This window comes from Dunckerocampus dactyliophorus, chromosome 3 (assembly GCF_027744805.1).
Source record: "Dunckerocampus dactyliophorus isolate RoL2022-P2 chromosome 3, RoL_Ddac_1.1, whole genome shotgun sequence".
NCBI classification, from domain to species: Eukaryota; Metazoa; Chordata; class Actinopteri; order Syngnathiformes; family Syngnathidae; genus Dunckerocampus; species Dunckerocampus dactyliophorus.
Window position 1 is genome coordinate 29,649,612 of NC_072821.1, and position 26,292 is coordinate 29,675,903.

General features: G+C 39.8%; 3 protein-coding genes across 4 annotated transcripts in view; 2 read left to right on the plus strand and 1 right to left on the minus strand.

The window, feature by feature from the left end:
• The first annotated feature begins 3,575 nt into the window (after positions 1 to 3,575).
• Positions 3,576 to 10,945, plus strand: LOC129178809 (guanylyl cyclase-activating protein 2-like). Of its 2 annotated transcripts, XM_054771394.1 has the most exons (5): positions 3,576 to 3,845; positions 3,910 to 4,059; positions 7,061 to 7,157; positions 8,827 to 8,989; positions 10,107 to 10,945. In XM_054771394.1, exons 1-4 carry the CDS (start codon positions 3,651 to 3,653, stop codon positions 8,940 to 8,942), a joined length of 558 nt encoding a protein of 185 aa, XP_054627369.1. In that variant the 5' UTR covers positions 3,576 to 3,650; the 3' UTR covers positions 8,943 to 8,989; positions 10,107 to 10,945. The 2 variants fall into 2 exon arrangements, with proteins under 2 accessions (XP_054627369.1, XP_054627368.1); XM_054771393.1 differs by having other exon boundaries at positions 8,827 to 10,944.
• A 955-nt stretch (positions 10,946 to 11,900) lies between these two features.
• LOC129178653 (cytochrome b-c1 complex subunit Rieske, mitochondrial-like) lies at positions 11,901 to 18,507 on the plus strand. The gene is made up of 2 exons (XM_054771066.1): positions 11,901 to 12,181; positions 16,009 to 18,507. The coding sequence occupies exons 1-2, from the start codon at positions 11,971 to 11,973 to the stop codon at positions 16,617 to 16,619; spliced, it is 822 nt and encodes a 273-aa protein (XP_054627041.1). The 5' UTR covers positions 11,901 to 11,970; the 3' UTR covers positions 16,620 to 18,507.
• The window catches only part of LOC129178654 (CD82 antigen-like), a 29,980-nt gene continuing 21,536 nt past the window's right edge, over positions 17,849 to 26,292 (minus strand). The window contains exons 6-9 of the mRNA XM_054771067.1: positions 21,554 to 21,652; positions 20,512 to 20,685; positions 20,349 to 20,432; positions 17,849 to 18,928 (exon numbers count right to left, since the gene is read on the minus strand). Coding sequence (XP_054627042.1) covers positions 18,851 to 18,928; positions 20,349 to 20,432; positions 20,512 to 20,685; positions 21,554 to 21,652 — 435 coding nt within the window. The 3' untranslated portion in view covers positions 17,849 to 18,850. The remainder of the gene's footprint in view (positions 18,929 to 20,348; positions 20,433 to 20,511; positions 20,686 to 21,553; positions 21,653 to 26,292) is intronic.

A 26,292-nucleotide genomic window follows, 5' to 3' on the forward strand; every position in this document is an offset into this window, starting at 1 on the left:
TCAGCGCATACAGTATGTGTGGCAGATGGGCGCCCTCTATAGGCGTGATACTCACGTCCACCACGTGACGTAGCTCAAACCAAAGGAGTAGCGAGGGCGCGGGTGCCTCTGGTCTAGTGGTTAGCATGTTGTTGTTCGATTCCCCCTTGGGCATCTCCGTGTGGAGTTTGCATGTTCTCCCTGTGTGTGCGTGGGTTTTCTCCAGGTACTCCGGTTTCCTCCCACATCCAAAAACATGCATGTTAGGCGACTCTAAATTGTCTATATCTGTCTATATTGGCCGAAGTTGCTTCCCCCCGAGCCTAAAGAGGAGAAGCGGTGTAGAAAATGGATGGATGGACTTCATTCATGCCGCTGTTCTATGGAACAAACGGGCCAAGGTGCCGAAACCAATGCACGCAGTGAACCATCTTCCTACTTGACACGCATACACAATATATTTAAAATTATGGAGTTAATTTTCGGTTATTGTGTGAATAATTACTTTATCCCTGTTTTCTGAATGACAAAATCTCATCAAGTTCTAATCTTCTTGTGAGACCCCTACTAATTAGGAATGTTAATAGTAAATATTCCATGAACCACAGCACCAACTTAATATGAAAAGAGGGAAAGAGAAGAAGAAAAACAAAACCATTATTTCATTCAGACATAAAGTGTTTCCTAAATAAATTTATTTCACAGCCAATGTTTTAGCTCACACTTTGATGTTGTTGTTGTCAAATGAGTGTAAATGATAAGTTGAAATGAAGTAAGTTGAACAATGTTCAACTGCTCACCATGTGTGAATGCTAAAGATTGAACACGCATTTTATCAGCAATATTTACTGAGTAGCCAACAAAGTCAGGCGTATACCACGCTACGTTGTGTGTACTGCTCGCCTTATTTCAGGGGCGTCTAAAGTGCAGGCCGTGGTCCATTTGCAGCCCACGGCTATTTTTTTATTCTAAAAATATAATTTAGCAAGAAAACTGAAAAAACTGCAATTGTAATTTTCCAAGAATAAAGTCAAAAGAGACAAAAGTTGTAATCTACTTAGAAAAAGCCATAATGTTATAAGGAAAATTCACATAATTTTATAAAATTGAAATATTAAAGAAAGGCATTTTTTTAAAAGTTGTAATTGTCACGCTTTGGTGTGAGTCTGGACCCCAGACCCAGAGGCGAGAGGCAGGTGAGATGAACACAATCTTTTATTCGTTCCACAATTGAACAAAAAGCAATGGTGAAAAAGGGTAGCACCATGAAGCAGCAATAATAACAACCTGGCGGAGGCAGGCAGTTACTGGACGCACCGAAAAAGGCTAACGTTGATGTACAACGGGAGAGACGCCGCACATGGGAACACAGGGTACCTGGAAGAATCATCCGGCGTCTCACGGCTGACAGCACTCAGCATAAGTAGATGGGTGGATGATAAGTGTTCGGTGCGACCAGTAGCTCCACCTCCAGCCGAGAGCAGGGGATCTGTGAAGAACACAAACAAGGAGAAGACAGAGAAACAGAACAAGGGAGCGTGAACGTGACAGTAATATTATGAAAAACAAACAAAAAACTAAGTAAAAGTAGTTGCAATTTTTGGAAAATTTGGTTTGGAAAAAAGTTATAATGTTACAAAAATAAAGTTAGAATATTATGGGACTGAATTTGTAATTCAGAGAAAAAACATTTTACAAGAAGAACGCTGAAATAGTAGAAAATAATAATTTAAATAACCCAGCAGAAATGGAAAAAAATTTGTCACTGACGGCCGGTGAACATGGTCCTGCAGATTTACTTTGCCAATGCATCAAACAGATCAGTGTGTGGATGCAAAACAACTTTCTCCAGCTAAACTCAGACAAAATTCATTGTCTTTGGTCCACAGAAAGACAAGGTGTATTAGTCACCTTGAGACTCTTTCTCTAAAACCTAATCATCAGGTTAGAAATCTCGTGGTAACAATGGACTCAGATATGAATTTTAACAACCACATGAATTGAATAACATCATCAGCTTTTTACCACCTAAAAACATTACCAAAATTAAGGTAATCGTTTCTAAGCCAGATTTACAGTAGAGAGACTAATCCATGGCTTTGTCTCTATTAGGCGAGACCTCTGTAAAGGCCTGCTCCACGGGCTCTCTAAAGCAGTAAAACAGCTGCAGTACATCCAGAATGCTGCTGCTCGAGTCCTGACTAGAACCAGGAAATATGACCCTACTAGTCCAGTACTGAGGTCTCTGCACTGGCTTCCTGTTGCTCAGAGAATAGACTTTAAAACAGTTCTGCTTGTGTACAAGTCTCTTCATGTTCTTGCGCCAAAGTACATCTCTGACATGTTAGAGCCACATAAACCATCGCGAGCTCTGAGAAACTGAGGGCCGCGTCTCCTGCAGGTGCCAAGAGTTAGGACTAAACATGGTGAGGCTGCTTTTCAGTTTTATGCTGCCAAAATCTGGCACAGTCTTCCAGAAGATGCGCGACAATCCTCAACTTTGGCAATGTTCAAATCCAAGCTGAAAACACTTCTATTCAGCTGTGCATATGACAACTCAAAGTATTTTATCTGCACTCTTCATTCTTAATCTTTTTATGGAGTCATTTGTGGAACTTTATGTAATGATTTTAGGTTGATTTTATGTTTTTATGTAATGATTTTGTGAGGTGATTTTACCCTTATTTTCTGTAAAGCACTTTGATTTGCCTTGTGTATGAATTGTCCTCCATAAATAAACTTGCCTTGCCTTGCCTAAAGTCAAAATATTAAGAGAAAAAAGTTGTATTGCAAGTTGAGATTTTATGAGAACACATAATATTGTGAGGAAAAATAATGTAATTTTAGTAGCATTGAGTTGAAATATTAAAGAAAAAACTTACTTTTTAAAGTCATAATATTATGAGAAACAAACAAAACTGAAAGTTATAATTTATGGAAAACTAGGTTATTGAAAAAGTTATAATACTTTGGGAATAAAGTCAAAATATTATGGAAATAAAGTTATAATATTCTGAGAATAAAATTTACAAGAAGAAAGTGGAAATATTTGGAACATTTTAAACACTGAAAAAATGGGGAACAAAAGAGCGAAGCTGGTACTAATAATAGACTTTTTCACCTATATCACAAAGCTCAGATGCAGTTTTGAAAAAAATATACATATACTGTACATATATAACTTCTTAGCATCTTTACATAATGTCAGAGTGGCCCTTGCATCCTTTCATTTTTCAGCGTGTGGCCCTCTCGGGAAAACATTTTGGCACCCCTGCCTGATTTCATATTTGAATGTATCATTTCGTGTGTGAAATTCAAATCTGCAGCACACCAATAATTATGATAATCCCAACAAATGTCTTTGTATAATATCTTATTTTAAACCAACATTAGGGATGAACCAATACGACCTTTGCATTCATTTGCTTTGATTACTCAAGGTTTTTAGATGTGGGTTTATTGAGCAACAATATGTCCAAACACAGGGAGACAACTGCTTTTTGACGTCTTACTCCATCTTGGCTTCCCAGCATGCCTCTTGTCACCGTGGAGTGCTCAGGGAGTTAATGGGATTGCCCTCTTAAGACCTCCAGTTGGACATGCTGCTTGACAGAGTGTCCGTGTTTTTGTGACCTGGGGACATTTCAGCATTTTTACGGCCGATCGAGACGATGGGGCAAGAGGAAAGCCACAGTGAGGAGATGGACTTGGCGCAGATTCAGGAGCTGTGCATCATTTTCATGAAAGAGTGTCCGAGCGGTGCTCTGCATTTGCACGAGTTCAAGAGGATCTTCGGAGTCCCCAGCACGTCTGCAGAGGAGTCGCTCTTCATTGAAACAATATTTCGCTCCTTTGACACAAACCAGGTAAACACTGCAAAGCATCGTGTTGTCATCGCGATTGAAGTCCAATATGCTCTTTTGATATCAGGACAACGCCCTGGACTTCCTGGAGTATGTTGCGGCGCTTCATCTCATCCTGCGAGGAAACCTTGAAGACCGGCTCAAGTGGTCTTTCAAGATGTATGACAAGGACGGAAATGGAAAGTTAGACAGGAAAGAGGTGAAACGCATCATCAGGGTATGTGGAGAATTACTCTTGTCAATTATTGTGGGACTCTTGGAAAAAAAGTCACCGTGTTTGCTTTCATAATGTTAATCCTCTTAAGAGCCCATTACTCAAGAAAAGACACGGCTTACATACTGAAATACTTTGCTATATCTGGACTGACTTGACAGTAAGCCTTAAAGGATGAAGTCCAATTAGCACACTACCAAAACAACTCATGTACACCGGAACCTCGGTTTTCGTCATTAACGTGTTCCAAAAGGTCTGGCGAAAACCAAAACGCATGAAAAGCGAATCCATTTTACCCATAAGAAATAATGGAAATCCAATTAATCCGTTCCAGACACCCAAAAATATAAAACGCAAACACATTTTACGGAGAAAAACCATAGTTTTACATGCAGAAAACAAAGTGAAATACATATAAATGAGACACACATCTGTTACAAAGTTAACTTTAAAGAGTGGCCAGTTAGATACTTATATTTGCTCACTTGAACAGGTACAATCATCATGACACACAGTGGCCTGCTTCACTTTCTGTTATGTGTCTCCCTTAAAGGAGAACTGCACTTTTATTTTTACCATTATCCACAAGCCTTATGCGAAACATGACCACAGATCTTTCTCTTTTCTGCACATTCTAGGGAGAAGGGAGGAATAACACCTAGCATGTGGGAGCAAACAATGCACATAACGGGACACACCTGTTTTGCTATAAAACCCCCCAATAAAAACTCCAAAAAACAATGTTCTATTTCCATAACTGACCTGCATATAAACCAAGCTACAGCGACATTGTTATTGTAGCAGCTAAAGCAAAGAACTATTGTTCTGGCGTAGTTGTTGGTCTGGCTCCGTCACTGCGAATAGACAACCTAGTTATTTGTAAAATATTAGCCCACATTCCATGTTTTGTTTATACACGGCTAGATGGACTGTGTTGTGATATCGCTCTATGTGCTCCATGTATCAGAAATAATATCATGGTGACTTAGTCGATGGACAGTTGTCCATCTGGTCCAGCTGGTCTGGGGCGTCTTTTCCAGTTTATTTTGGGTAGCTGGAAAAAAGTTTCTATCGCTGCGGGGTTTGTTCGCGCTAACAATTCTTCATTCGTTGTGATGCAATCTCTTGACAAGCTCCAGGCTCAGCTTGCGAAACCTGTAGCTCATCCGTTGTATATTCAGGCTCAAAAAGAAAAGGTTCTGGATCCTCATTTGTTCAAAAGTAGTCGGCAGCGGCGGCTTTCACAAAGTCTGCCATGATTAGTAGTAACAAACAGACACGCCCTAATCGAAATAGGTGTATCCCATGACGTGCATTGTTAGCTCCCTCATGTTAACTGTTTTTCTCGCTTTAGAACGCACAGAAAAGGGAAAGACGTGTGCTCATGTTTCACATAAGGATCGTGGATGATGGGCAAAATTCCCCAAAAAAGTGCAGTTTTCCTTTAAACCGTTCCCCCTGACACCTGTGCTAACTAGGAACCTTTACATCACCAAACTATTGTAACTAATGATGGCAATTGATAAAAAAAAAAATTGTTATGGTTTTATCCCCTTTTCAATTCTGCATAATGTTTTGGTTCTTTATCAATTCTCATTTGGATAGAAGGGAACAAACAGGTTAAGGATACTCATCACCTTAGTTTAGTTTAGAAATAACATGATTCCAGTGGTACTGTATTCCAGGTGAGGTCTTAAGAGGCCCGCAGCCCAGGGTTCGGGGCGCCCCCAGAAAAATGTATTTGCTTTGAAAATAAATATGAAATAATCATACTAATAATAAATTGAACAAACACATTCACGGAGAATGAAAAGATGAAAAGAGAATCTATAAAGGTAGACGCAAACTGGAACGAGTACTGCCAGCCTCCGTGCCAGTCAGACTCTGTCTCTCGTTGTTATGGTCATCTAAATGTAATGAGAGGGCTTTCATTTAAGGTTAATGGTTAGTAATAGCAGGGTTTACAATGAGGCAAATGGCACTAACATGTTAGCAGTGTTAGTTATTTCCCTACAGTATTAACAGCAGAGTTGTGCTCACATCACTGCAGCTGCTGGGTGGAGATTCACTCCAGAGCAGATGGAAAAAGCAACATTCATTCAAAGTTATCGCATGCTGTGTGTGAAAATGTTTCTGCATATTGGTAGTATTTCCTCCCTTTGAAGAAATTTTTGCTTTGCAAGTACTGCAAGCTCCATTGTTGTCATCGTTTCTCAGGCTTTCGAATGTTTGTACCGCCGATTGGGCGCCATGTTACTCATGGTCACTGGTGAATGACGTTGACACGCGTGACTTGGTGATTTCATTTGCTCCCACTAAAATTGATAAGGGAATCGTTTGCAAAACTGGCAAATGATTGGACTGGACTTTCGATTCCCATCCCTGATTGTGTAACAGACGCTACCTTTTGTATTGAATTCGGTAGTGTTTCTCACCTTCTCTATCCAAACTCTGGCACTTGCAACTTATTTTGCCATCATGATGGTCTATTTTTCAGCCGCGCTCCATAAAAAAGCATACAGGACACTTGGAAATATAGAGTCTGCTGTGCTTATTAAGAGATAGGAAGGAGACAGACACAAGTTGTTCATCGTTCTGTGCAGTATTCTATGAACAAATAAACCACACACCCACACACGCGTAGTAAAGATGATTAAAACTGTCTCTAGATTCCCAACTAACAGAACCACCATCCATTCTTCACAGCAACTGAGTCACCAACACATGCATGCTTTCTTTGGGCTCTCTTTGATGCTTTCTTTGAGTCCACGAAATGATACTGTACGTGTGTTGACAAGACATCATCTTCACACTCCAGCATTTGTTTACAGTACATGTAGCAATGAATATCAATACCAGACGTGTCTCTTCTTCATTGAGTCTGGGTTAACAACCTTAGTTGAGTACATCTACTCGTAGAAATTTATTGCACAGTAAGACTGACTAGTTTATGAGTAATCTTATTTGTTGTGTGTGTGTGTTTGTGTTTGTGTCCACCCTACAGATTCTCTACAAAATCAAGCTCCAAAAAACTGATGTTACTTTGACACCATCTGAAATCTGTGACAGAATCTTTGACCTGGTTGACCAGAATAATGATGGTAAGTATGTTTGAATAAGGGCGCGTGAGTGCGTTCATCCGTTTGGGACGCTACCCCTCCTCTGACCTGACCGGGGTGTCCAAACTTTTTCCAGTAAGAGCCACAAAAAGTCTCTGTAATTTTTCTTCTCGTAATATTATGACTTCATTTCCAGAATATTTTGACTATAATCCCCAAAATTCCACCTTAATTTTGTTTGTTTCTCACACGACTTTAAAAAGAAAAAGAGGAAATTTGTTTTCTTTAATTTTTCAACTCTATGCTACTGAAATGATATTATTTTTCCTCATAATATTATGAGTTTATTCTGGTAAAATTGCATCTTTTTGCTTGTTAGAAAAGGACTGTTTTCTCCTAATAATTTTACTTTATTTTGATTTAAAAATTGTCACTTTTGCTGTTGTTTTTTTATCCAACTCTTTCAGCTTTCTTCTTCTTAATTTCCTTCTCGTAATTCTGACTTTATTGCCATAACATTTTTACTTTATTCTCATAAAATGACTTTTTTTGCAAACCTAATTTTCTAAAAATTACAACTTTTGTTGTTTTGTTTGTTTTCATAATATTATGACTATAAAAAATAACATCTTTCTTTAATATTTCAACTTTATGCTATTAAAATAACTGTATTTTTCCTCATATTATTACTTGTGACCTTTTTCTCATATATTTACTATATTGGGTAATATGCGTAAGTGTAAATGTTATTTCATGTCTACAGGGCTCTAATAATGTTAAAAACTGTATCAAAAGGTCATAAACAACTTTATTTATTTATAAAGACAAATACGGATTCGAACTTGGCAGAAATTCACTTATCAGGGTCGGGTCTGGAACCAATTAACCGTGGTAAACGATGGATGACTATAATAGGGTGGTGTACAATTAAGTGATAGCACAGGCAAACATAACATGAGTGATCAGTTTGAGCGGGGCCCAGTACAGGGAGGGAAAATCGAACCCAAGCCCACCGCGGTACCAGTGGTCTAGTTTGAATACACTGAGGGTCTGAGATACTGGGAACAAGATCAAGTCTGGTGCTTGTGCATCTCACTGAACATTACAGTAACATTACTGACACCTAGTGACCGGTGTGGAATATTACATATCATCGCAACTCTGCTTTTTCTGGATGCCTTATATTTGTATTTTACTTCACTTAGCCGTTTTTATGCTTGAAAATGCTTAGGTTAGGCAAAAAATAAAATAAAAATTGCCTTATATATGCATATTTTCACTAATAATACCTCGTATTCAACCACGAAACTGCATGATTTGTAATTAATACATTTTTGAAAACCATGAAGCTGTGAAATTCCGAGCATGAAGCGCAGAGGGTTTACTGTATAATGTAACAATTGTAATAAATACATAAATAAGTAAAGAAATAATAATTGTTTGTCTATATGTGCCCTGCGATTGGCTGGCGACCAGTCCAGAGTGTACCCTGCCTGTCGCCCGAAGTTAGCTGTGATAGGCTCCAGCATACCCCCGCAACCCTAATGAGGAGAAGCGACATAGAAAATGGATGGATGGATAATAATTGTCATCATAAATAATATATTTGAACACAACGAGGAGATTAATAAAAAGATGTACATGACAACCATGTTGAGGGTTTTGAGGTATTTCTGAGTGTGTTGAGTTTTGTCTTTATGTGTTTTTACAGGTCAAATAACCTTGTCAGAGTTCATGGAGGGAGCTCAGAAGGATGAATGGGTCATGAACATTTTCAAGTTGGATGTCAACGCCTCCAGCTGGGTCATCCACAATTGTGGCAAATGATGGAAGTAATGATCGCACCGATGTAACGAAGAGGATCCACAGCTTTGGTAAAACATAGACACATATGCTGTCTATGTGTTTTCTTTTTGTCTCCATGTTGAGCTTCTTTCATGACATTTGAAGGCGGAGGGCAATGAACCTTCTGACAGGCTCTGTTTTGCGACTGATTGAGCGTCAGAATCTTTGCTACATTCCTAAGATCAGCCGGCAGGGAGCTCAGGAAAGCCAATATTGGGAGGACGTTCGTTGTTATTGGAAATATGATTATGCCAACAGTTATAACTCCCTACCCTCCTTGTGTGAAGGCCACTAAAAGCTAATAGTAATGTTATGTTGATGTTTGCATTTTATGATGATTTTGAATGTCACTACGTATTATGTTTGAGTAAATACTTAACTCCGTGTTTTTACAAATTTGTCATCTTGTTTGTACACCTTCTTTGTGTTTTGGTTTTGTTTTCCATACCTGTGCAACTTCCAAAAGTACAGAGTCCCCAAGGGAACACATTCTTTTTTTGTTTATTTTTTATTTTTACCCATCAATTTTTTTTTCATGTCCACTTGGGGTCTTGGAAAAGTGTAAAATCCCTTGTCATTCATTTAATGATAGTTTATGTTTTCAGCGACCTCAAATGGTCACTTCAGGTATTGCAATTTCAGAATGTCTGTTTTGAACAAAACTTTATTTGACGGCGGTATCCATCAAGTCATTTCACAACTTCGTGGTGTCCTTTTGAAGAAAAATACTGTATAGATATTTTGTTTAAGGTTGCATCTCCGGTATGTAGTGGAAGTTTGTGCAAGATGCCTGCAAATGTATTATTTGACTTTAAAAAAGAGTCCTATGTAAATAACCTGCGATTTGCCAAATCGTCCAACATGGCGTCTGTAGCATAAGGTCATATTATTTGGACATGTTTAATGTTTTCTATAGTAGCAATGCATTCTATGAGTGGATATTTTGCTGCACATATCCATATTTTGATTGCATTGTCCGTCTTCTTTTCAGTTTCACCCTGTTGAATGTCATTAAACCTGCTGACAAGTGGTTCCAAATCACAAAACACTGGAAAAAAAAAAGTGTTGTGATTGGTTTTGTCAGTAATGTGTCTGTGATTGGTGACCAGTCCAGCAAGGTACTAACACACGTGTTACCCACAACAGGGGAAGTGGTACAACAAGTCGAATACCAATATCAAACCTGGGATGGAAATGACACCAAACCTTCATCCATTTTCTACCACATGGAGTCTACCCCAGCTGACTATTGGTGAAAGGAAAACTCCAGCATGGACACATGCAGACTGACATCATGAATTTGTCTGTACCAGGAGCAAGCCATATATGGAATGCACTCTGCAGAGAGAAATCTGAATGAAAGAACAGCTCTCAGTTGAACATGTCTTGACTTGCATGGTTAAAGTCTTACACTTGTATTTGTTTACTACTGGCATAGCTGGCTACAAATAGTTGGCTGTTGGTCAACTCTGACATCCACCTGTTCTGTGAAAGGTAGATGAGAGCACTCTGCACGTCACAATCTCTGTCATGCATTGTCATTTATTGCTGTTAATGCACGGGTGTCCAAACTTTTCCCAGCGAGGGCCATACACTGAAAAATGAAAGGATGTAAGGGACACTTTGATATTTTGGAAACCAACCGATGTAGACATGCAAAGTTATATATGTTCCAAGAATTTCAGCTTTATGATACAGGTGAAATGCTACTAAAATGACATGATTTTCCCCATAATATTACAAGTTTATTGTCATAAAATTTCAACTTTTTCTCTCATTCGATTATGACATATTTCTCTTAATATTTAGACTTTATTTGTGTAAAATGACAGCTGTTTTTACATTTTTGCTATTGTTTTGTTCCAACTATTTCAACTTTTTTCATTTCAATTTGTTTTCTTGACTTTATTCCCATAATATTTTGACTTTATTCTCGTGATATATCTTTGAATCTGTGTTTTGTTTCTCAAAAATATGACAACTATTAAAAAAATATATTGTATTTTTCTTTTTTGATATTTCAACACGATGCTACTGAAATCACATTATATGAGTTTATTCTCGTAAAATTGCAACTTTTTTCTCGTAACAATACAACGTTATTCTGATAAAATTACAGCTGTTTTTCCCATTTCTGCTGGGTTTTTTTCTACCAAATTTTCCAAAAATTACAACTTTATTTGTTCTGTTGTTTCTCATAATATTATGACTTTTTTAAGCGTCTTTTTTCTTTACTATTTCAACTTTGGCGTTATTTTTCCTCATAATATTACGACCTTCTTGTAAAATTATTACCTTTTTCTCTTTAGAATACAATTTTTTTCTCTTATTATTTTGACTTTATTCTTGTAATATTACAGCAGATTTTTTCCTTTTTATACGTTATTTTTCTTAAATTATATTTTTAGAATGTACAGTGGACACCCCAGATTTGTATAGTGCCATCTGTGTTCAACTCGTACAGAAATAAATAAAAGCCGCAAAGTCGTTTCCAGGCGACCTCCAGTGGCAAGACGCCACTGGTGAGTGGAATAACCAAACAACAATCATCAAACATTATTCCTAGTAATTGTAACATACGTAAATGGGTTTAAAAACGCATACTAATCTAAGTTAACGTGCTTTAATGCCACAGACATCACTTGATCAAACAAAAATAGATTGTACCAATCATAAAACATAGACACTCTTAATTACAATGGAGTAATACATTTTAAATTGTCCATGAGTGCTTCAATTGTCAAAATATAATCTTAAATGCATATATTTAAAATATTTATCACAATTTATTTCAATTTAATATATTATTTCACAACATTTTAAATTATTTAAAGTCCCGATCATCTAGACACCAACTCCATTTCACAAGGGGCGCTATGGGCATGTACAAGTGTTTGCAACCGCCAATGAGCCAGAAGAAGATGAGGAAGGTGGGGGGGGGGAAGAAGACGAAGAAGAAAAAGACCACGAAGAAGAAGACCAAGGTCGACTTGAGTGATTAACCGTGAAAATGATGACACTTTTAACGAGATCGGGGGCTTTGGCTCCATATATGCAAGCCACATCTTTTACGATCGCTGGCCCGCTCAAGGCTCTGGTTCCTGGGGTTCCTGTCAAGTCCGAACGGGTCTTGTTGAACCCGAAGAAGTTGTTCCTGTGCCGCGAATCGCTCAATGGCCAAAGCCCCAAGACAGGACCCGCCATCACGGTTAGCCTTAATGGTAAGTCAAATGTTTATTCATGCATGTTCTATGGTGCTATAGTGCTTGAGTCGATCCCAGCTGACTTTGGGTGAGAGGCGGGGTACACCCTGGAGTGGACACAAGGCCAACAGTTCCAAATGAAGCGAAAATTTGAATCACCTATAAGATAGCACACATGTTTGAAAATGAGCGACACCACGTAATTTAATTTGAATTAACGTTTTTGGAGTATATTTTCTGGGCTTTTCACAAGAACTTCCACTTGTTCTTTGTCTGTATGTTTATTTAGACCACACATAATAAATATGCTCGGAGCGTCCCTGAATTGTGTTGGAATTGCTTTGCTGTTTATGTGTTCAGGTCAGAATAATGTTTTAAAAGCGCGTCATAGCAGAGAGATGTGGTTTGCCATGATGTATTAAATAATTCTGTTACCACTCTTTACATTATTTTTGACAACCCGTAATGGCATAAAAATGGGATATCGGTCAATATCGGTATCGGGTTTTTTTTCCTCATAATGAAAGACGATATAGCCCATTAGGCACCAAAGTGGCAAAACTCCAACATTGTTGAATTGGTTGGTCGTGTAACTTCAATCCGAGCAACATTTGTGGGCATGTTTCTCTTCAAATTTGAGGAGTTTATAGACTTTGAAGCCTGTCGCTGCGCAATCCGTCCCGGGAAACGCAATCGGTTCAACGCATGTGCAGAACGCGTCGGCCTATTTTTCGGCAATCATGTGTTAGTCTTGTCTAATGTACGTCATCCGTCGATCTGTGAATAATAATAAAAAATAATAAAAATAACCCTCTAGCTGAATCCTCTACATTAATCCATCATTGCACTCTGCTTTTGGTTGTTTACTATCAAATATAACTGCATTTTATGTGTTTTATTCAGTTTATGTTTGTTTTACTTAACCGCATATGACGTTTACGTCTGCGCTACGTGCATTGCGTAATTTTTGGAACAAAAAACTCAAGTGGTAGACCCAAAAGAATCACACCTGCACTGAGCCGGAGGATCCGATTGGCTGTCCATCAAGACACAGGACGGTCTTCGACTCAAATTAAGGCCCTTACTGGTGCCGACTGCAGCGCAATAACCATCAGACGGCATCTACGGGAAAAGGGTTTAAAAACAAAAAAAAAATTCAAAGACCTCGTCTCCTTCAACGCCACAAAACAGCCCATTTAGACTTTGCCAGGGAGCATCAAACATGGGACACTGAAAGACGGCGCGACCTAAAAGTGCGTTAGGGAGCAGTTGCCTGTTGGCTCGCAGGTCTGTGCCTGGCCGAAAAATATACAGTGGTTGTGAAAAAGTGTTTGCCCCTCCCTTCCTGATTTTTATTTTATTTTTTGCATGTTTGTCACACTTTTTTAATGTTTCAGATATCCATCCATCCAACCATTTTCTATGCCGCTTCTCCTCATTGGGGATGCGGGGATGTTTCAGATCATCAAACTAATTTCAACATTAGTCAATTTGCAGTTTTTAAATGAAACTTTTTTTTATTAAGGGAGAACAAAAATCCAAACCTACATGGCCCTGTGTGAAAAAGTGATTGCCCCCTTCACCTAATAACTGGTTGGGCCACCCTTAGCAGCAACAACTGCAATCAAGCATTTGCAATAACTTGCAATGAGTCTCTTACAGCGCTGACCCACTCATCTTTGCAGAATTGTTGTAATTCGGCCACATTAGAGGCTTTTCCAGCATAAAGCGCATTTTAAAGGTCGTGCCACAGCATCTCAATAGGACTCAGGTGAGGACTTTGACTAGGCCACTCCAAAGTCTTCATTTTGTTTTTCTTCAGCCATTCAGAGGTGGACTTGCTGGTGTGTTTTGGATCATTGTCCTGCTGCAGAACCCAAGTTGGTTTCAGCTTGAGGTCAGGAACAGATGGCCGGATATTCTCCTTCAGGATTTTTTGGTAGACAGCAGAATTCATGGTTCCAGCAAAACAGTCCCACTTTTTCCACACAGGGCCATGTAGGTTGTAGATTTTTTTCCTTCCTTAATAAAAAGTTTCATTTAAAAACTGCATTTTGTGAATAGTTGTGTTGTCATTGACTAATATTAAAATTAGTTTGATGATCTGAAACATTAAGTGTGACAAACATGCAAAAAAATAAGAAATTTGGAAAATTTCACACCACTGTATATAATGACCCGACGTCTGCAAGTGCACCTCGCATTCTTGCCTGTGCGATTTGCGATTTGCTTGCTACGGCGCAACAGGGTCTATGCCATCTTTCTCTCCATCCAGCCTCTCAACTTCCCCTCAAGGTGCATTCGCAGACACTCCGAGCATCATAACATCTTTATTATGCCTGTATGTGTGGTTTTGCTAAACAGGAAGACAAAGAAAAATAAGTACATTGCGCACTTTACAACGCTTAATGTTGAAGAACAATTTGCTGCGTTTAAGTGTGCTCGAAAATCCCAGAAAATACACACAAAACATGTGAATTCAGCAGGGTCGGACTCTCTGGCCAACACAATTCAATGCGATTACGATTCAGAGGCCTGCGATGTGATGATAAAACGATTTTTGATGCATCTCGGTGCATCTTTTTTTTTTTAGATCAACAGTAGTTTTTGTATGCGTAATTTTTTTTCTCTATATAATTTCATTTTACTCACTGTGTACTACTAAAACAAAGCATATTTATAAGATTCAAGATTCAAGAGAGTTTTATTGTCATGTGCATGGTAAAACAGCAGTTATACTATGCAATGAAAACCTTATTCTGTTCATTCTCCCAAGAAAAGAAAGAAAACACAACAAAGAATAAGAACATAAGAAACATAAACATATATACCAATAAATTAAGCAGCAACAAAAAGAAGAGACATAATGATCCACAATTAAAATAAACATGAAACAGATTAATTTACTTCAGTTATCTTTTAATAATTGGAAGGTTACATCTACCAACATATTTTCCATTGCACAGAACCAGCAGGAAAAGTCAAGTGCACTGGTGTGAATGTGAAGTGGTGACGCCCCGTGATTCGTAAGTGCTATAGTAGGCATCTTCGGTACTTCTTACAGATACACTACACTGGAGTACCATATAGTTGCTCAAATGTGACATTACACAGTGATCATTGAATGATAAACTTAATGATAATATGGAAAAAAAGAAAAACGTTTATATTATCGATTATCGCCGATAATTGTGTTATCAATTATCACCGATAATCGATAATATCAACATTACATTATAACATTTATCATGACAGGCCTCCATATAAATATATATATCACGAGGGTATAGTACCACAGTGTGTTCCAAACAATTCCCACAGAACTTGGAACACCTGTAGGAATTTTTGTATAATTATGAAGTACACATTATTTTTCAGTTTTGGGTAACTTTACCTTTTTTTTTTTTTTTTAACCCTCTGGCACGTCAATACACCACTTACCTTTGTACCATTTCAAGCTATCCATTGGACTTGAATTACTTGAATTTCAATAAGTAACTGGAAAACTTTTGACCGGTGGTGTACATATACAGTATATACACACGCACACACACAAAAAAATGAAATCTAGACTCAGTCAGTGTCAGTGAGGTCGTTTGCATCCACGTAAAAGATGAAAGTATTTCATATTTGTTATATTATTACAAGTTCAAGTGTGAAACCCTTGCCTTTACAGTTACTAATGATATAGCTAGCTACAGTAGATACTAATTCACTTTTTCAACAGTTGAACAGAAATTCATCATGTTGACATTTAACATCATGTCATCATGTAACAAAGGCGTTTAGGATTCGTCCCGTGTGTTTAAAATTAAAAACATGACTTCTTCTTGTCCCGATCGCAGCCTGTTCCGCGGTGCGATTGGCCCACACAGACGTCAGGGTACCAGACTTCTCCAGTTACAGACGCCCAGAGGTGCTGGACCCCCATAAGTCCTCCCAGGAGACCAGTGAATCCAGAAGAGTCTTTTCATATTTAGTGACGGGTGCCACGGCGGTGATGGGCGTCTACGCCGCTAAGACGGTGGTCACTCAGTTTGTGTCCTCCATGAGCGCGTCAGCGGACGTCCTTGCCTTGTCCAAGATTGAAATCAAGCTCAGCGAAATCCCCCAAGGCAAGAACATGACGTTCAAGTGGAGAGGCAAACCCCTTTTTGTCCGTCACCGCACCGAGCGAGAGATTGCGACGGAGGAAGCGGTGAATTTGGCAGAGCTGCGTGACCCTCAACATGACAAGGACCGCGTCATCCATCCCAGTTGGGTCATTGTTCTTGGGGTGTGCACCCATCTCGGCTGCGTACCCATCGCCAACGCTGGTGACTTTGGAGGTTACTACTGCCCTTGTCACGGCTCGCATTACGACGCTTCAGGACGCATCAGGAAAGGCCCCGCCCCTCTCAACTTGGAGGTTCCATACTACGAGTTTCCAGATGAAGACACTGTGGTTGTTGGATAATCCAAACATGTTCTTCTATTAAATGGTGTTCAAATAAATAAATATAAATAAATATCCCAAGCTTTCATGCTTTCAAACTATTTGCTTTGTGTATAGTAGACTGAGTAGTAGGAAAATAGTATATTAGTTACCTAATGGAGGGTTTTTTGCCTATTGTAGTACTTATTGGCGATGTAGTGTTAGTGAATTGTCTTCACACACACACACACATTCTACACAAGTGGTGCTTGTAATTCATTTAAAGCAACATATTTCATATTTAGCACTGTGCTAAGGCGGTTGCATTTGAAAGACTCTTTTTAAATTAGGCTGGGGAAAAGTTAGAATATTACGAGAATAAAGTCGTAACATGAGAAGAAAATCTACGAGAACAAAGTTGAAATAGTTGGATTTTTTTTTTTTTTTAAAGCAACAGCAGAAACTTTTCCAAGAATAAAGTGAAAATATTAAGAGAAAAAGTTGTTTTCTAATGAGGAAAAAAGTTGCAATTTTTACAAGAATAAGCTCGTAATGAGGAAAAATGGCATTTTAGTAGCACAGAGTTGAAATATTGCTATTATCTGTGGAGCTGGTCCAAGCACCCGTCCAAATTCACGCGATTGAATGTTTGAACATGTAACGGTTAAGCTGTGAGGTGTGAAGACAGGCTGGTGCATTGTGGCAGTAAATATTGTAGGAATGAGAAATAATTGTGCACAACAGTCGTCACCTGAACATTTATGATTGTTGAAATCACGCGTGATTTCCTTTTAAGGTGTATATTAGGCCACCGAAGAGGCCGTCCAGAAGATAGGGACAGAAACAGCGCGGCTTGAGAAGAGTTGCCATTTATTCAAGTATGTATGTATGTATGCGCTCCTAAAAATGTATGTTAGGGGCCACTGTGCTGATGGTAATAATAAAAAAAAGTTATTCTGGAACCCTGACTGTAAAAGGTCCACCACTGCTCTTGAGGTTTGCAGGAATTTGAGCCGGTCCGTGTGGTCACAAAGGTCGAGGACTGCCGGTTTAGATGGCTGAGCAGGATTCGCTGTGTTAATCGTGCCTATCAATATTGTGATCACTTTATTCAGTCGATGACGTGGCTCTCAAACAGTTGAACGTACGTGCGGCTGCTTCTGCATTCATGCAACATCCATGTTGTGCACTAATGTAGCGAACAAAGGACATTCCTTGCAAGCTTCGATAGCACGCTCATGATTGGCTTGAAACAGACGCAGTCACATAAATAACTGTAATTACTTTATTGGCAAAAGGAAAAATAAAAGAATGATGCCAGTTCTTTAATACTAAGCCAGCTTCCCTACCAGTCCATCTACGTTGTTACAAAAGGAGACATACCTTTAAAATACCATAACAAGGTTAAGACAGTATGGAGCTTTGCACTCAATGTAGACAGTAAACCGGATGACGAATGTATACATAATAAAAATAGCACATGTTCTTGGGTGAATGTTAAAGTTGCATATACAGGAAATTAATTACAAAAGAACTGCAGGACAGAAGAATTTCTGAGGTGGATCTTGCAAAAAAAATATTTCCTCCAGATCATCAGTATTCATTTCAAGGAGATACTTTGTTTCCCCAACATTCAACGTTAAATACATCCAAAGCCCTCTTTTTTTAAAAGAAGCCTAATTTTTGCTTATCAAAAAGGCAAAATAAGTGTGATACCAGTATCAATATTTATGTTAGAATCTCATTATGTCTGTTATGTCCAAAAAGTAAAAGAATGAAAATCTTCAAATGTACAACAAGGAATCAGCTTCTACTACGTTTACACAAACAATGAAGTTCCAAACTGGAATGAAATAATAAAATGGAAGTTATCAAAAAATTAAAAAACAGAATTTGGGGATTTAACAGCTTTAAATAGCCGTGTTGGAGAGTCTCCAGACAGATTTTAAAAAAGAAGCGAAACAAGCCTTAAGGTGCTAACTGACATACGACCAACCATTAAGGTACCACAAATAATCTAATCCAAACATTTGCGTTGCTCTCCCATCCAACATTTAAAATTCAAAAAATTTCCAAAGTGCTTCAAGCAAAACAGGACAGAGAAAAACACAGAAATCCCTCATCTGAAGAATTATCCAACTAAAAGAAAGCTCATTTCTACATTTGGACAAAACATTGAACCTAACATTGGTTGGGAAAATGCCTCATTTCTTTACAGTTTCTTCTCCACTGATGTGCAGCTTCAGTTTGAGCCAAGCTCAGTCTGGGGATCTTTAGTACTTTGGCACTTTGGTGTAGTCCTCCATGTGAAGGTTCTTGCACAAACAGATGGCCAGGATCATCCCCAGCAACTGTCGGAAAATTAAAAAAAACACAAAAATGTCACCATTAAACATGCTTTCATTTGAAAGTTTCCACAGGAAGCAGACCAAGTGCAACTGCTTGAAGATCATTTATACTGCAGGAAGGAACCTGGATGTAGTGTGTACTCATTTTCTTAATGTGATATTCTGTGCTGTTTAAGGCTCTGGATTTTGCGGAAACAGTACCTCGGGATTGGCAAACGGGGGTGGTGGTCCCCCTTTTTAAGAAGGATGGAGGGTGTGTTCCAACCACAGGGGATCACACTTCTCAACCTCCCTGGGAAAGACTAATAATCCGGATTGCTGGAGTGAAGGGTACGACCGTCCAACCTCAGCGACAGGAGGTGCAATGTGGTTGCGGAACACTGGATCAGCTCTACACCCTTGCAAGGGTGCTGTGGGGGCATGTGGACCACATGTACTCTAGAGGTAAGGGGTTCATGGCACGCTACGACGTGCCAATCGGTCCTTGTACAATCGGAGCAGGAGCCTGGTTCGCATCGCCAGCAGTAAGTCGAGCCTGTTGGCCTCCACCAAGGCTGTCCTTTGTCGTCGATTCTGTTCAGAATTTTTATGGACAGAATTTCTAGGTGCAGCCAAGGTGTTCAGAGGCTCCAGTTTGGGGGGCCTACGAATCTCAGATGAGGCCATCAGGACCACCTTCTGTGTGTACTGCGGCGGTTCGCAACAGAGTGTGACGCTTCTGAGATGAGACTCAGCCACGGCCACGGTTGTCAGTTGGAAAAGGGTGGATTGCACCCGTCGGGCTGGGAGTGAGGTCTTGCCCCAGGTGGAGAAGTTCAAGTATGTCGGGATCTTGAGATCGTCTCCAGTAATGCGGTTGCTGAACCGGATCGTCCTGGTGAAGAGGGAGCTGAGCCGTTAACGCAAAGCTCTCAATTTACCGGTCGATCCATGTTCCTACCCTCAACTACGGTCGTGAGCTTTGCGCAGTGACCAAGAAAGCAAATTTCCTCCGTAGAGATAGGGTGAGGAGCTGGCCGAAGACTGGATGGATGGATGGATTATACATTTGTATTTTCAAAAATAAAAATAAATAAATGCATCTTAAAACACAGTGGAATGCCCCGTTTTTGTAGTATTCTTTAAACGAGGGATTACTGTAAAATAATACAAAACAGCATCAGCAGTTGTAGGCTTTTTTAAAAGAAACCTCTGCAAGTGAGCTTAAAGGACACCATTCTCTGCACTTTCTTCAGCTGGACAGGAAGACCGTTCCAGAGCCGCATGCATGACATACAAGCACTAAAACACAATACTAAATACATGAATAACCCAATTCAGGTGCGGATACAAACCAACCAATCGTAGGACTTTGCTGCCACTGCCTCAGTAATAATGATCCAACTAAGAAGCAATAATTGAACGTGTGAGAGATCATGTGTACCTCAATAAATGCGATTGTGATGCAGATGCCCAGGACGACCCCGATGTTGGTGAGGAACCACCTCTCCACGCTGGCAGAACAACCCTGAAGAGCACACCAGGAGATGACTTCACGATCAACAGCCTTCATTTCCACTGAAAAAAAAAACAAAAAAACACCTTACCGAGTCGTACACGGGCCAGTCGGGTGTCTGTGCCTCACAGAATCCAGTCTCGGAGATGTTTCCGCTTGCAAGGGACACGTTCTGGCACGAGCAGGGAAACAGGAGCCGAGAGCTGTTGGAAATCACCATGTTTCCGTTCCAGTCCTCGTGACCGTTCCAGCCGCAGCATTCCATCTGCAGACACAGCAGGAATCCTCAAAACGCACGTCTTCACCAACTATTTGTTACTGCGCCTATTTAACTTTACTTTGTGATACCATGGGACGTCTAACGTCCCACATCAGTCCACTGAACAGGAGCGTGTGCAGGTGGTCCTCGGGTAGGGGTCTCACAATACCGGTCAACAACAATAGTCCAGTATTTCACATACAAATAGAATTGCACATACAGTAGTTGCCTCAATGCCACTGCTGCTCTTTATTTTTCCATTTTTGTGATTATGGGCCTGCAAGCAAAGCGCAGCAGCCCATATTACTATTGCAAATGTATTCTTTGTTATTAAAATGATTATATCTTATTCTGCTGCATTTAATCCTGGGTGAACCGTGCACAGAAGCCCTGCATGTCCCATCATTGGAGAGGTGCTGGTCACGGGTAGTGTGCTATTTATAGTGTGCAACATTTTGTGTAACCGTGGTCAGGTAATTGACAACAGCCACATGTAAAAGCTACGCTGAACGTGCGGACGACAATCCGCACGTTCAGCTCAGTGGTGTTGCTCTCGCCTCCCGTTCCGGACATTACATTTTTGATCAGAAGGGTTACGCTTATAATTTATCCACTTGCACCATGGATGTGATATATGAATGAGTATATGTGACTGGTAAACATCCCTTCAAAATAAAAGCGTCTTGAAACTTAAATAAAACCAAGAATTAAGCGAACTGAAATGACAACATTATGCAGTACATTAGTCTTCCTTGCCTTCTTCGGTGTAACGATTCAAGATACAACAGCATGCGAAGGCCGTGATTGTTTGTGTTTTGGTTTTGGAATGACAGTGAGAGGGTCAAAGTTGAGGGGAATAACCATGAGCACTTACATTCCGCTGGATGAAGTCCCACGCCTGCTCCGTGGTGGAGTTCTTTCCTGGATAGTTGTCCAAAACCTTAGACACCATCTTAGACATCTCTTCATTTACCTGTGGTGGAACAGACAAACAAACGGGTTGTAGTGTTGTAAAATGCTGAGACGGACTGTTTGCTGACGCAACACGGGGCAAAGACGATGAATTTAATCTTTGGGGAATGTTTCCATTTTCATGTAAAATGATTTACTATTGCTAAGTGCTTACCTCTACTCTATTTCTACTATTTCGGAGGGAAATGGTGTACTTTTTATTTCAGTAATTCACCAGCTTTAATGTGTTGTTACTTTACAAACACTCGGTAGGACAATCAGCTCTGTCACATTTGAATCTATTGGAGAAAACGGTGGACTTCGGTCCCGACCCAGCAACCTTTCTGCATTGTAAAAATCCCTGCATATTTGCAGTTCAGCATTTGCGATTTTTTTGTTTAAAAACAATTGAATTGTCATGGTTTTGTCCTCATCTTAGTCTCCTTTAGCCGGTCATAATTTACAAATACGTGATAGTAAGACATCAAATGTACAGGATAGTAATGCGACATATGGTACAGCAGGGATCACCAACTGGGGGGCCGCGGTCCCATGCAATACTACCTGGACCTAATAGTAAATAAATGATTTCAACTTAAAACAATGCGGCAATGTGGGCATAACACCACCAGATGGCAGTGTTAACCGCAAACACAAAAACATTTGAACACAAGAACAAAGCAGTCTATAAAGCATCGAGCCATAATTCCCCGCCCGTCTGTCTTGTAGTAGCCGTTGGCACTCCAGTCTATAAATAATAAACATAGTGTTAGCCTAAACACGGTGTGGTACTGAAAAGAATACAAGCCTTGGTCATTTTAGACCATGCGGCCCAAGGGACTGTGTGCTTGCAACATTCCTCAACATTCCAAGACTAGAGTCGCCCAAGTCTTATATCAGCAAAAAGTGCACAACCATTCTTACTAAGAGTGTCACATTCAGACCAAAAGTATCGATCATTTAACTGTACACGACTAGCAACGACACCACTTTAATAATATGACAGCCTGGCATAAGACAGTCCAAGTGATTATTTTAACTACAACAAAGCATGCTGGGAAATGCGTAATCTGCCCATTCCACAGCTGCACACTCTTCCAGGTTACACGTCTCATGAATTGTGATGTGTTCGTGTTGATGTAAAATACTGTAGTTTAGCTGAAGGTGGAACAATAACTTTATTGAAACGAACAACCGCACAAAAAACAACCAGTCGTAGCCGTCTCCCCCTCCCTTTTCCTGGCGCATCCAATCAGCAGTCAGGATACATTCACGGCATCAGAAAAGTACAAACTGTAGCAGGAATGAACGGACACCAACACAGATATGTTCAAAATTGCACATTCCCTCCATTCCAATGTAACAAAAAAAAAAGCCCATTCACACAAGTGAAGATTACAGAGAGAAAAATGTCCACATAAAAAACAAATCACCAGCTGTCATGCACATTTTATCCCAGCCTGAAAACGCAAGCACATCTGGCTGGGCCACGATAGCGTGAAATCTTTTAATTGTCAAAAAAAACAAAACAAAAAAACTCTTCAAGCGGTTGTCAAATTTAGATTCATCACCTTTGATTTATTTTACAGTGTGATTGATTGAAGCAAAAAGATACAATTTCAGGCGACCGTCCAGAAAAGGGAGACAGCTCAACCCCTTCCAAAGACGCCTGCCAACTTTCAGCACACAATCATCCTTATGCATCGTCTCCTGGCTACATGAGTGCTTTTCCCGTCATAAACACCTCTGAGCACCATAGTGCGACGTTGACTGGATGTGCGATTGTGTGCGACCATTTACACTTGTATCCTATGCTGCAATCTAAATTTATAAAACAGCATGCACAAATACATTCATTTTGTCAAGTGTGTGTGTATTAGCATGCCAATATACAAGTATTTAATTAACCCTTTACGCATTATATTGGTATGTTGGCATGCGCGGGAATCGGAATAAATGGTACGCAGGCCGCTTACTCATCTATTTGTTGGTGCTAATGTGACGTTTTCTCAAAATCTGACCAATTTTTTGAGCCTGGATCGTTGGGACATGTCCTGTCATGTTCTCAACAACCAACGAGCATGTGTGTGTGTGTGTGTGTGTGTGTGTGTGTGTGTGTGTGTGTGTGTGTGTGTGTGCACTGATGATTCATATGAGTGCGCTACATTCACCATTATGTTGGTTACAAGGACAGGAAGGTTTAAAGAAGGTTTTCAGTACTTTCTGTATGCAGAAATGGTGCTTGGTGGTTGTTTGAGCCCAGGACTTAAAGTCATCTTTGAGTTTTGTCCCCCTGTGCGATTGAGTTTGACACCCCTGAAGTAGACAGTCCCGATTCAAATGTGTAACACAATCACGAGTAGGGTTGAAATGGTTTCTTGGTTCCTTCAAGGCATTACTAGAATTACAAGCAAGCAGTGTGGATTATGTAGATGCGGCTTGGAGAAACGCCTTCGTCAACAGCTAGCTGGACGACTCAGCGGCTTGCGTTGCAGCAGAGCTGCATACTACCGCTAGCCGCCATAGAGGGAGATCGAAGCAACGCCTGAGCAGACGGACGCGTGCTCCGTAGCGTACCATGACTAAGACTAGAATGGTTATAAACAGTAGCAGTGTGTACATTACAGCGATCTAATTTATCTTATTTATTATGTAAAACTAAGACAGTTGTAATTCAGTTAAAAGCACAGAATGAATCCAGTCTCACCATCCAGCACTAAGAGCCTGGGGTTTGACTGTTTGATGTGTGTGCTAGCATGAATTAACTTGAGGTTGTGGACCAAACAAATATGCACATTAGCACTCAATAACGGCATCAAATCACATTGTATGAGCATTTGGGACCAAATATGAGGTGAAAGAAGAGGGGAAAATACAGTATACAGTGGTGTGAAAAAGTGTTTGACGCTTTCTTGATTTCTTGCATTTTTTTGCATGTTTGTCAAACTTAAATGTTTCAGACCATCAATGAAATGTAAATATTAGTCAATGACAACACGACTGAACATAAAATGGAGTTTTTAAATGAAACTTTATATTATTAAGGGAGAAAAGAAAATCCAGACCTACATGCCCCTCTGTTGCCGCCTCCCAGAAAGAGAGTAATTGAGATTTATCAGTCTGGAAAAGGTTATAGAGACATTTCTAAAGCTTTGGGACTCCAGCGAACCACAGTGAGAGCCATTATCCACAAATGGCGAAAACATGGAACTGTGGTGAACCTTCCCAAGAGTAGCCGGCCAACCAAAATTACCCCAAGAGCAAAGCAACGACTCATCCAAGAGGTCACAAAAGACTCCACAACAACATCTTAAGAACTGCAGGCCTCACCTGAGGTCAGTGTTCATGACTGCATCATAAGAAAAACACTGGGCAAAGATCAGACCAAAACCACTGCTGAACAAAAAGAACATGAAGGCTCGTCTCAATTTTGCCAGAAGACATCTTGATGATCCCCAAGACCTTTGGGAAAATACTCTGTGGTCTGATGAGACAAAAGTTTAACTTTTTGGAAGGTGTGTGTCCCATTACATCTAGAATAAAAGTAATGCCACATTTCAGAAAAATAACATCATACTATCAGTAAAATATGGTGGTGGTAGTGTGATGTTTTGGGGCTGTTTTTCCTGCTTTAGGACCTGGAAGACTTGCTGTGATAAATGGAACCATGAATTCTGCTGTCTACCAAAAAATCCTGAAGGAGAATGTCGGGCCATCTGTTTGAGACCTCAAGCTGAAATGAACTTTGGTTCTGCAGCAGGACAATGATCCAAAACACACCAGCAAGTCCACCTCTGAATGGCTGAAGAAAAACAAAATGAAGACTTTGGAGTGTCCTAGTCAAAGTCCTCACCTGAGTCCTATTGAGATGCTGTGGCATGACCTTAAAAATGCGCTTCATGTTGGAAAAGCCTCTAAGGTGGCGGAATTAGAACAATTCTACACAGACGAGTGGGACAAAATTCCTCCACAGCGCCGTAAGAGACTCATTTGAAGTTATCGCACACGCCTGATTGCAGCTGTTTCTGCTCACGGTGGCCCAACCAGTTACTCGGTTTTGGGGGCAATAACTTTTTCAATGAAAATGATTATGCAAAAGACAATGCAGCCCAAGTCAAGGCAACATATTAAAAAGGTTTCTGCAATGGGCACATCTTCCAATCATTCATGAATTATTCTACATAACTAGATGCGTATCAAATCGTCAATCACAAAGAGATTCACAACCTTACTGAATACCAGACTAAAGGCTAGACTGCGACTCAGCTTTAATGTGTTCATGGATCATTACATTATCATTCATTAGTGGTGAATACCTATACATAAAATGCATTTAAGTGTGTTAGGCATATGTACGGCCTAAGGCTGGATTGTGCTTCTATGCATTTCGCTCGTTAGCTTCCACGAGTGAACAAAGGGAGCATTTTGGAGCTGAATCTAATCTAATAATTACAACATTTTATTTGAAATATTCATCAAAATCGGACAACGCCAACGTCAAGCTGGCAGAAGTCCCGATGCAGCATCTTCATAGAGGCTTTATTAATGTGTCAAATGTGTCAAAAATCGACACCTTTTGCAATTACAATTACTCGTTTAATCACATTTGTTGCTGTAAAAAAAAAATGCGTTGATCCAATCATTTTCCCACATTACTTAGTC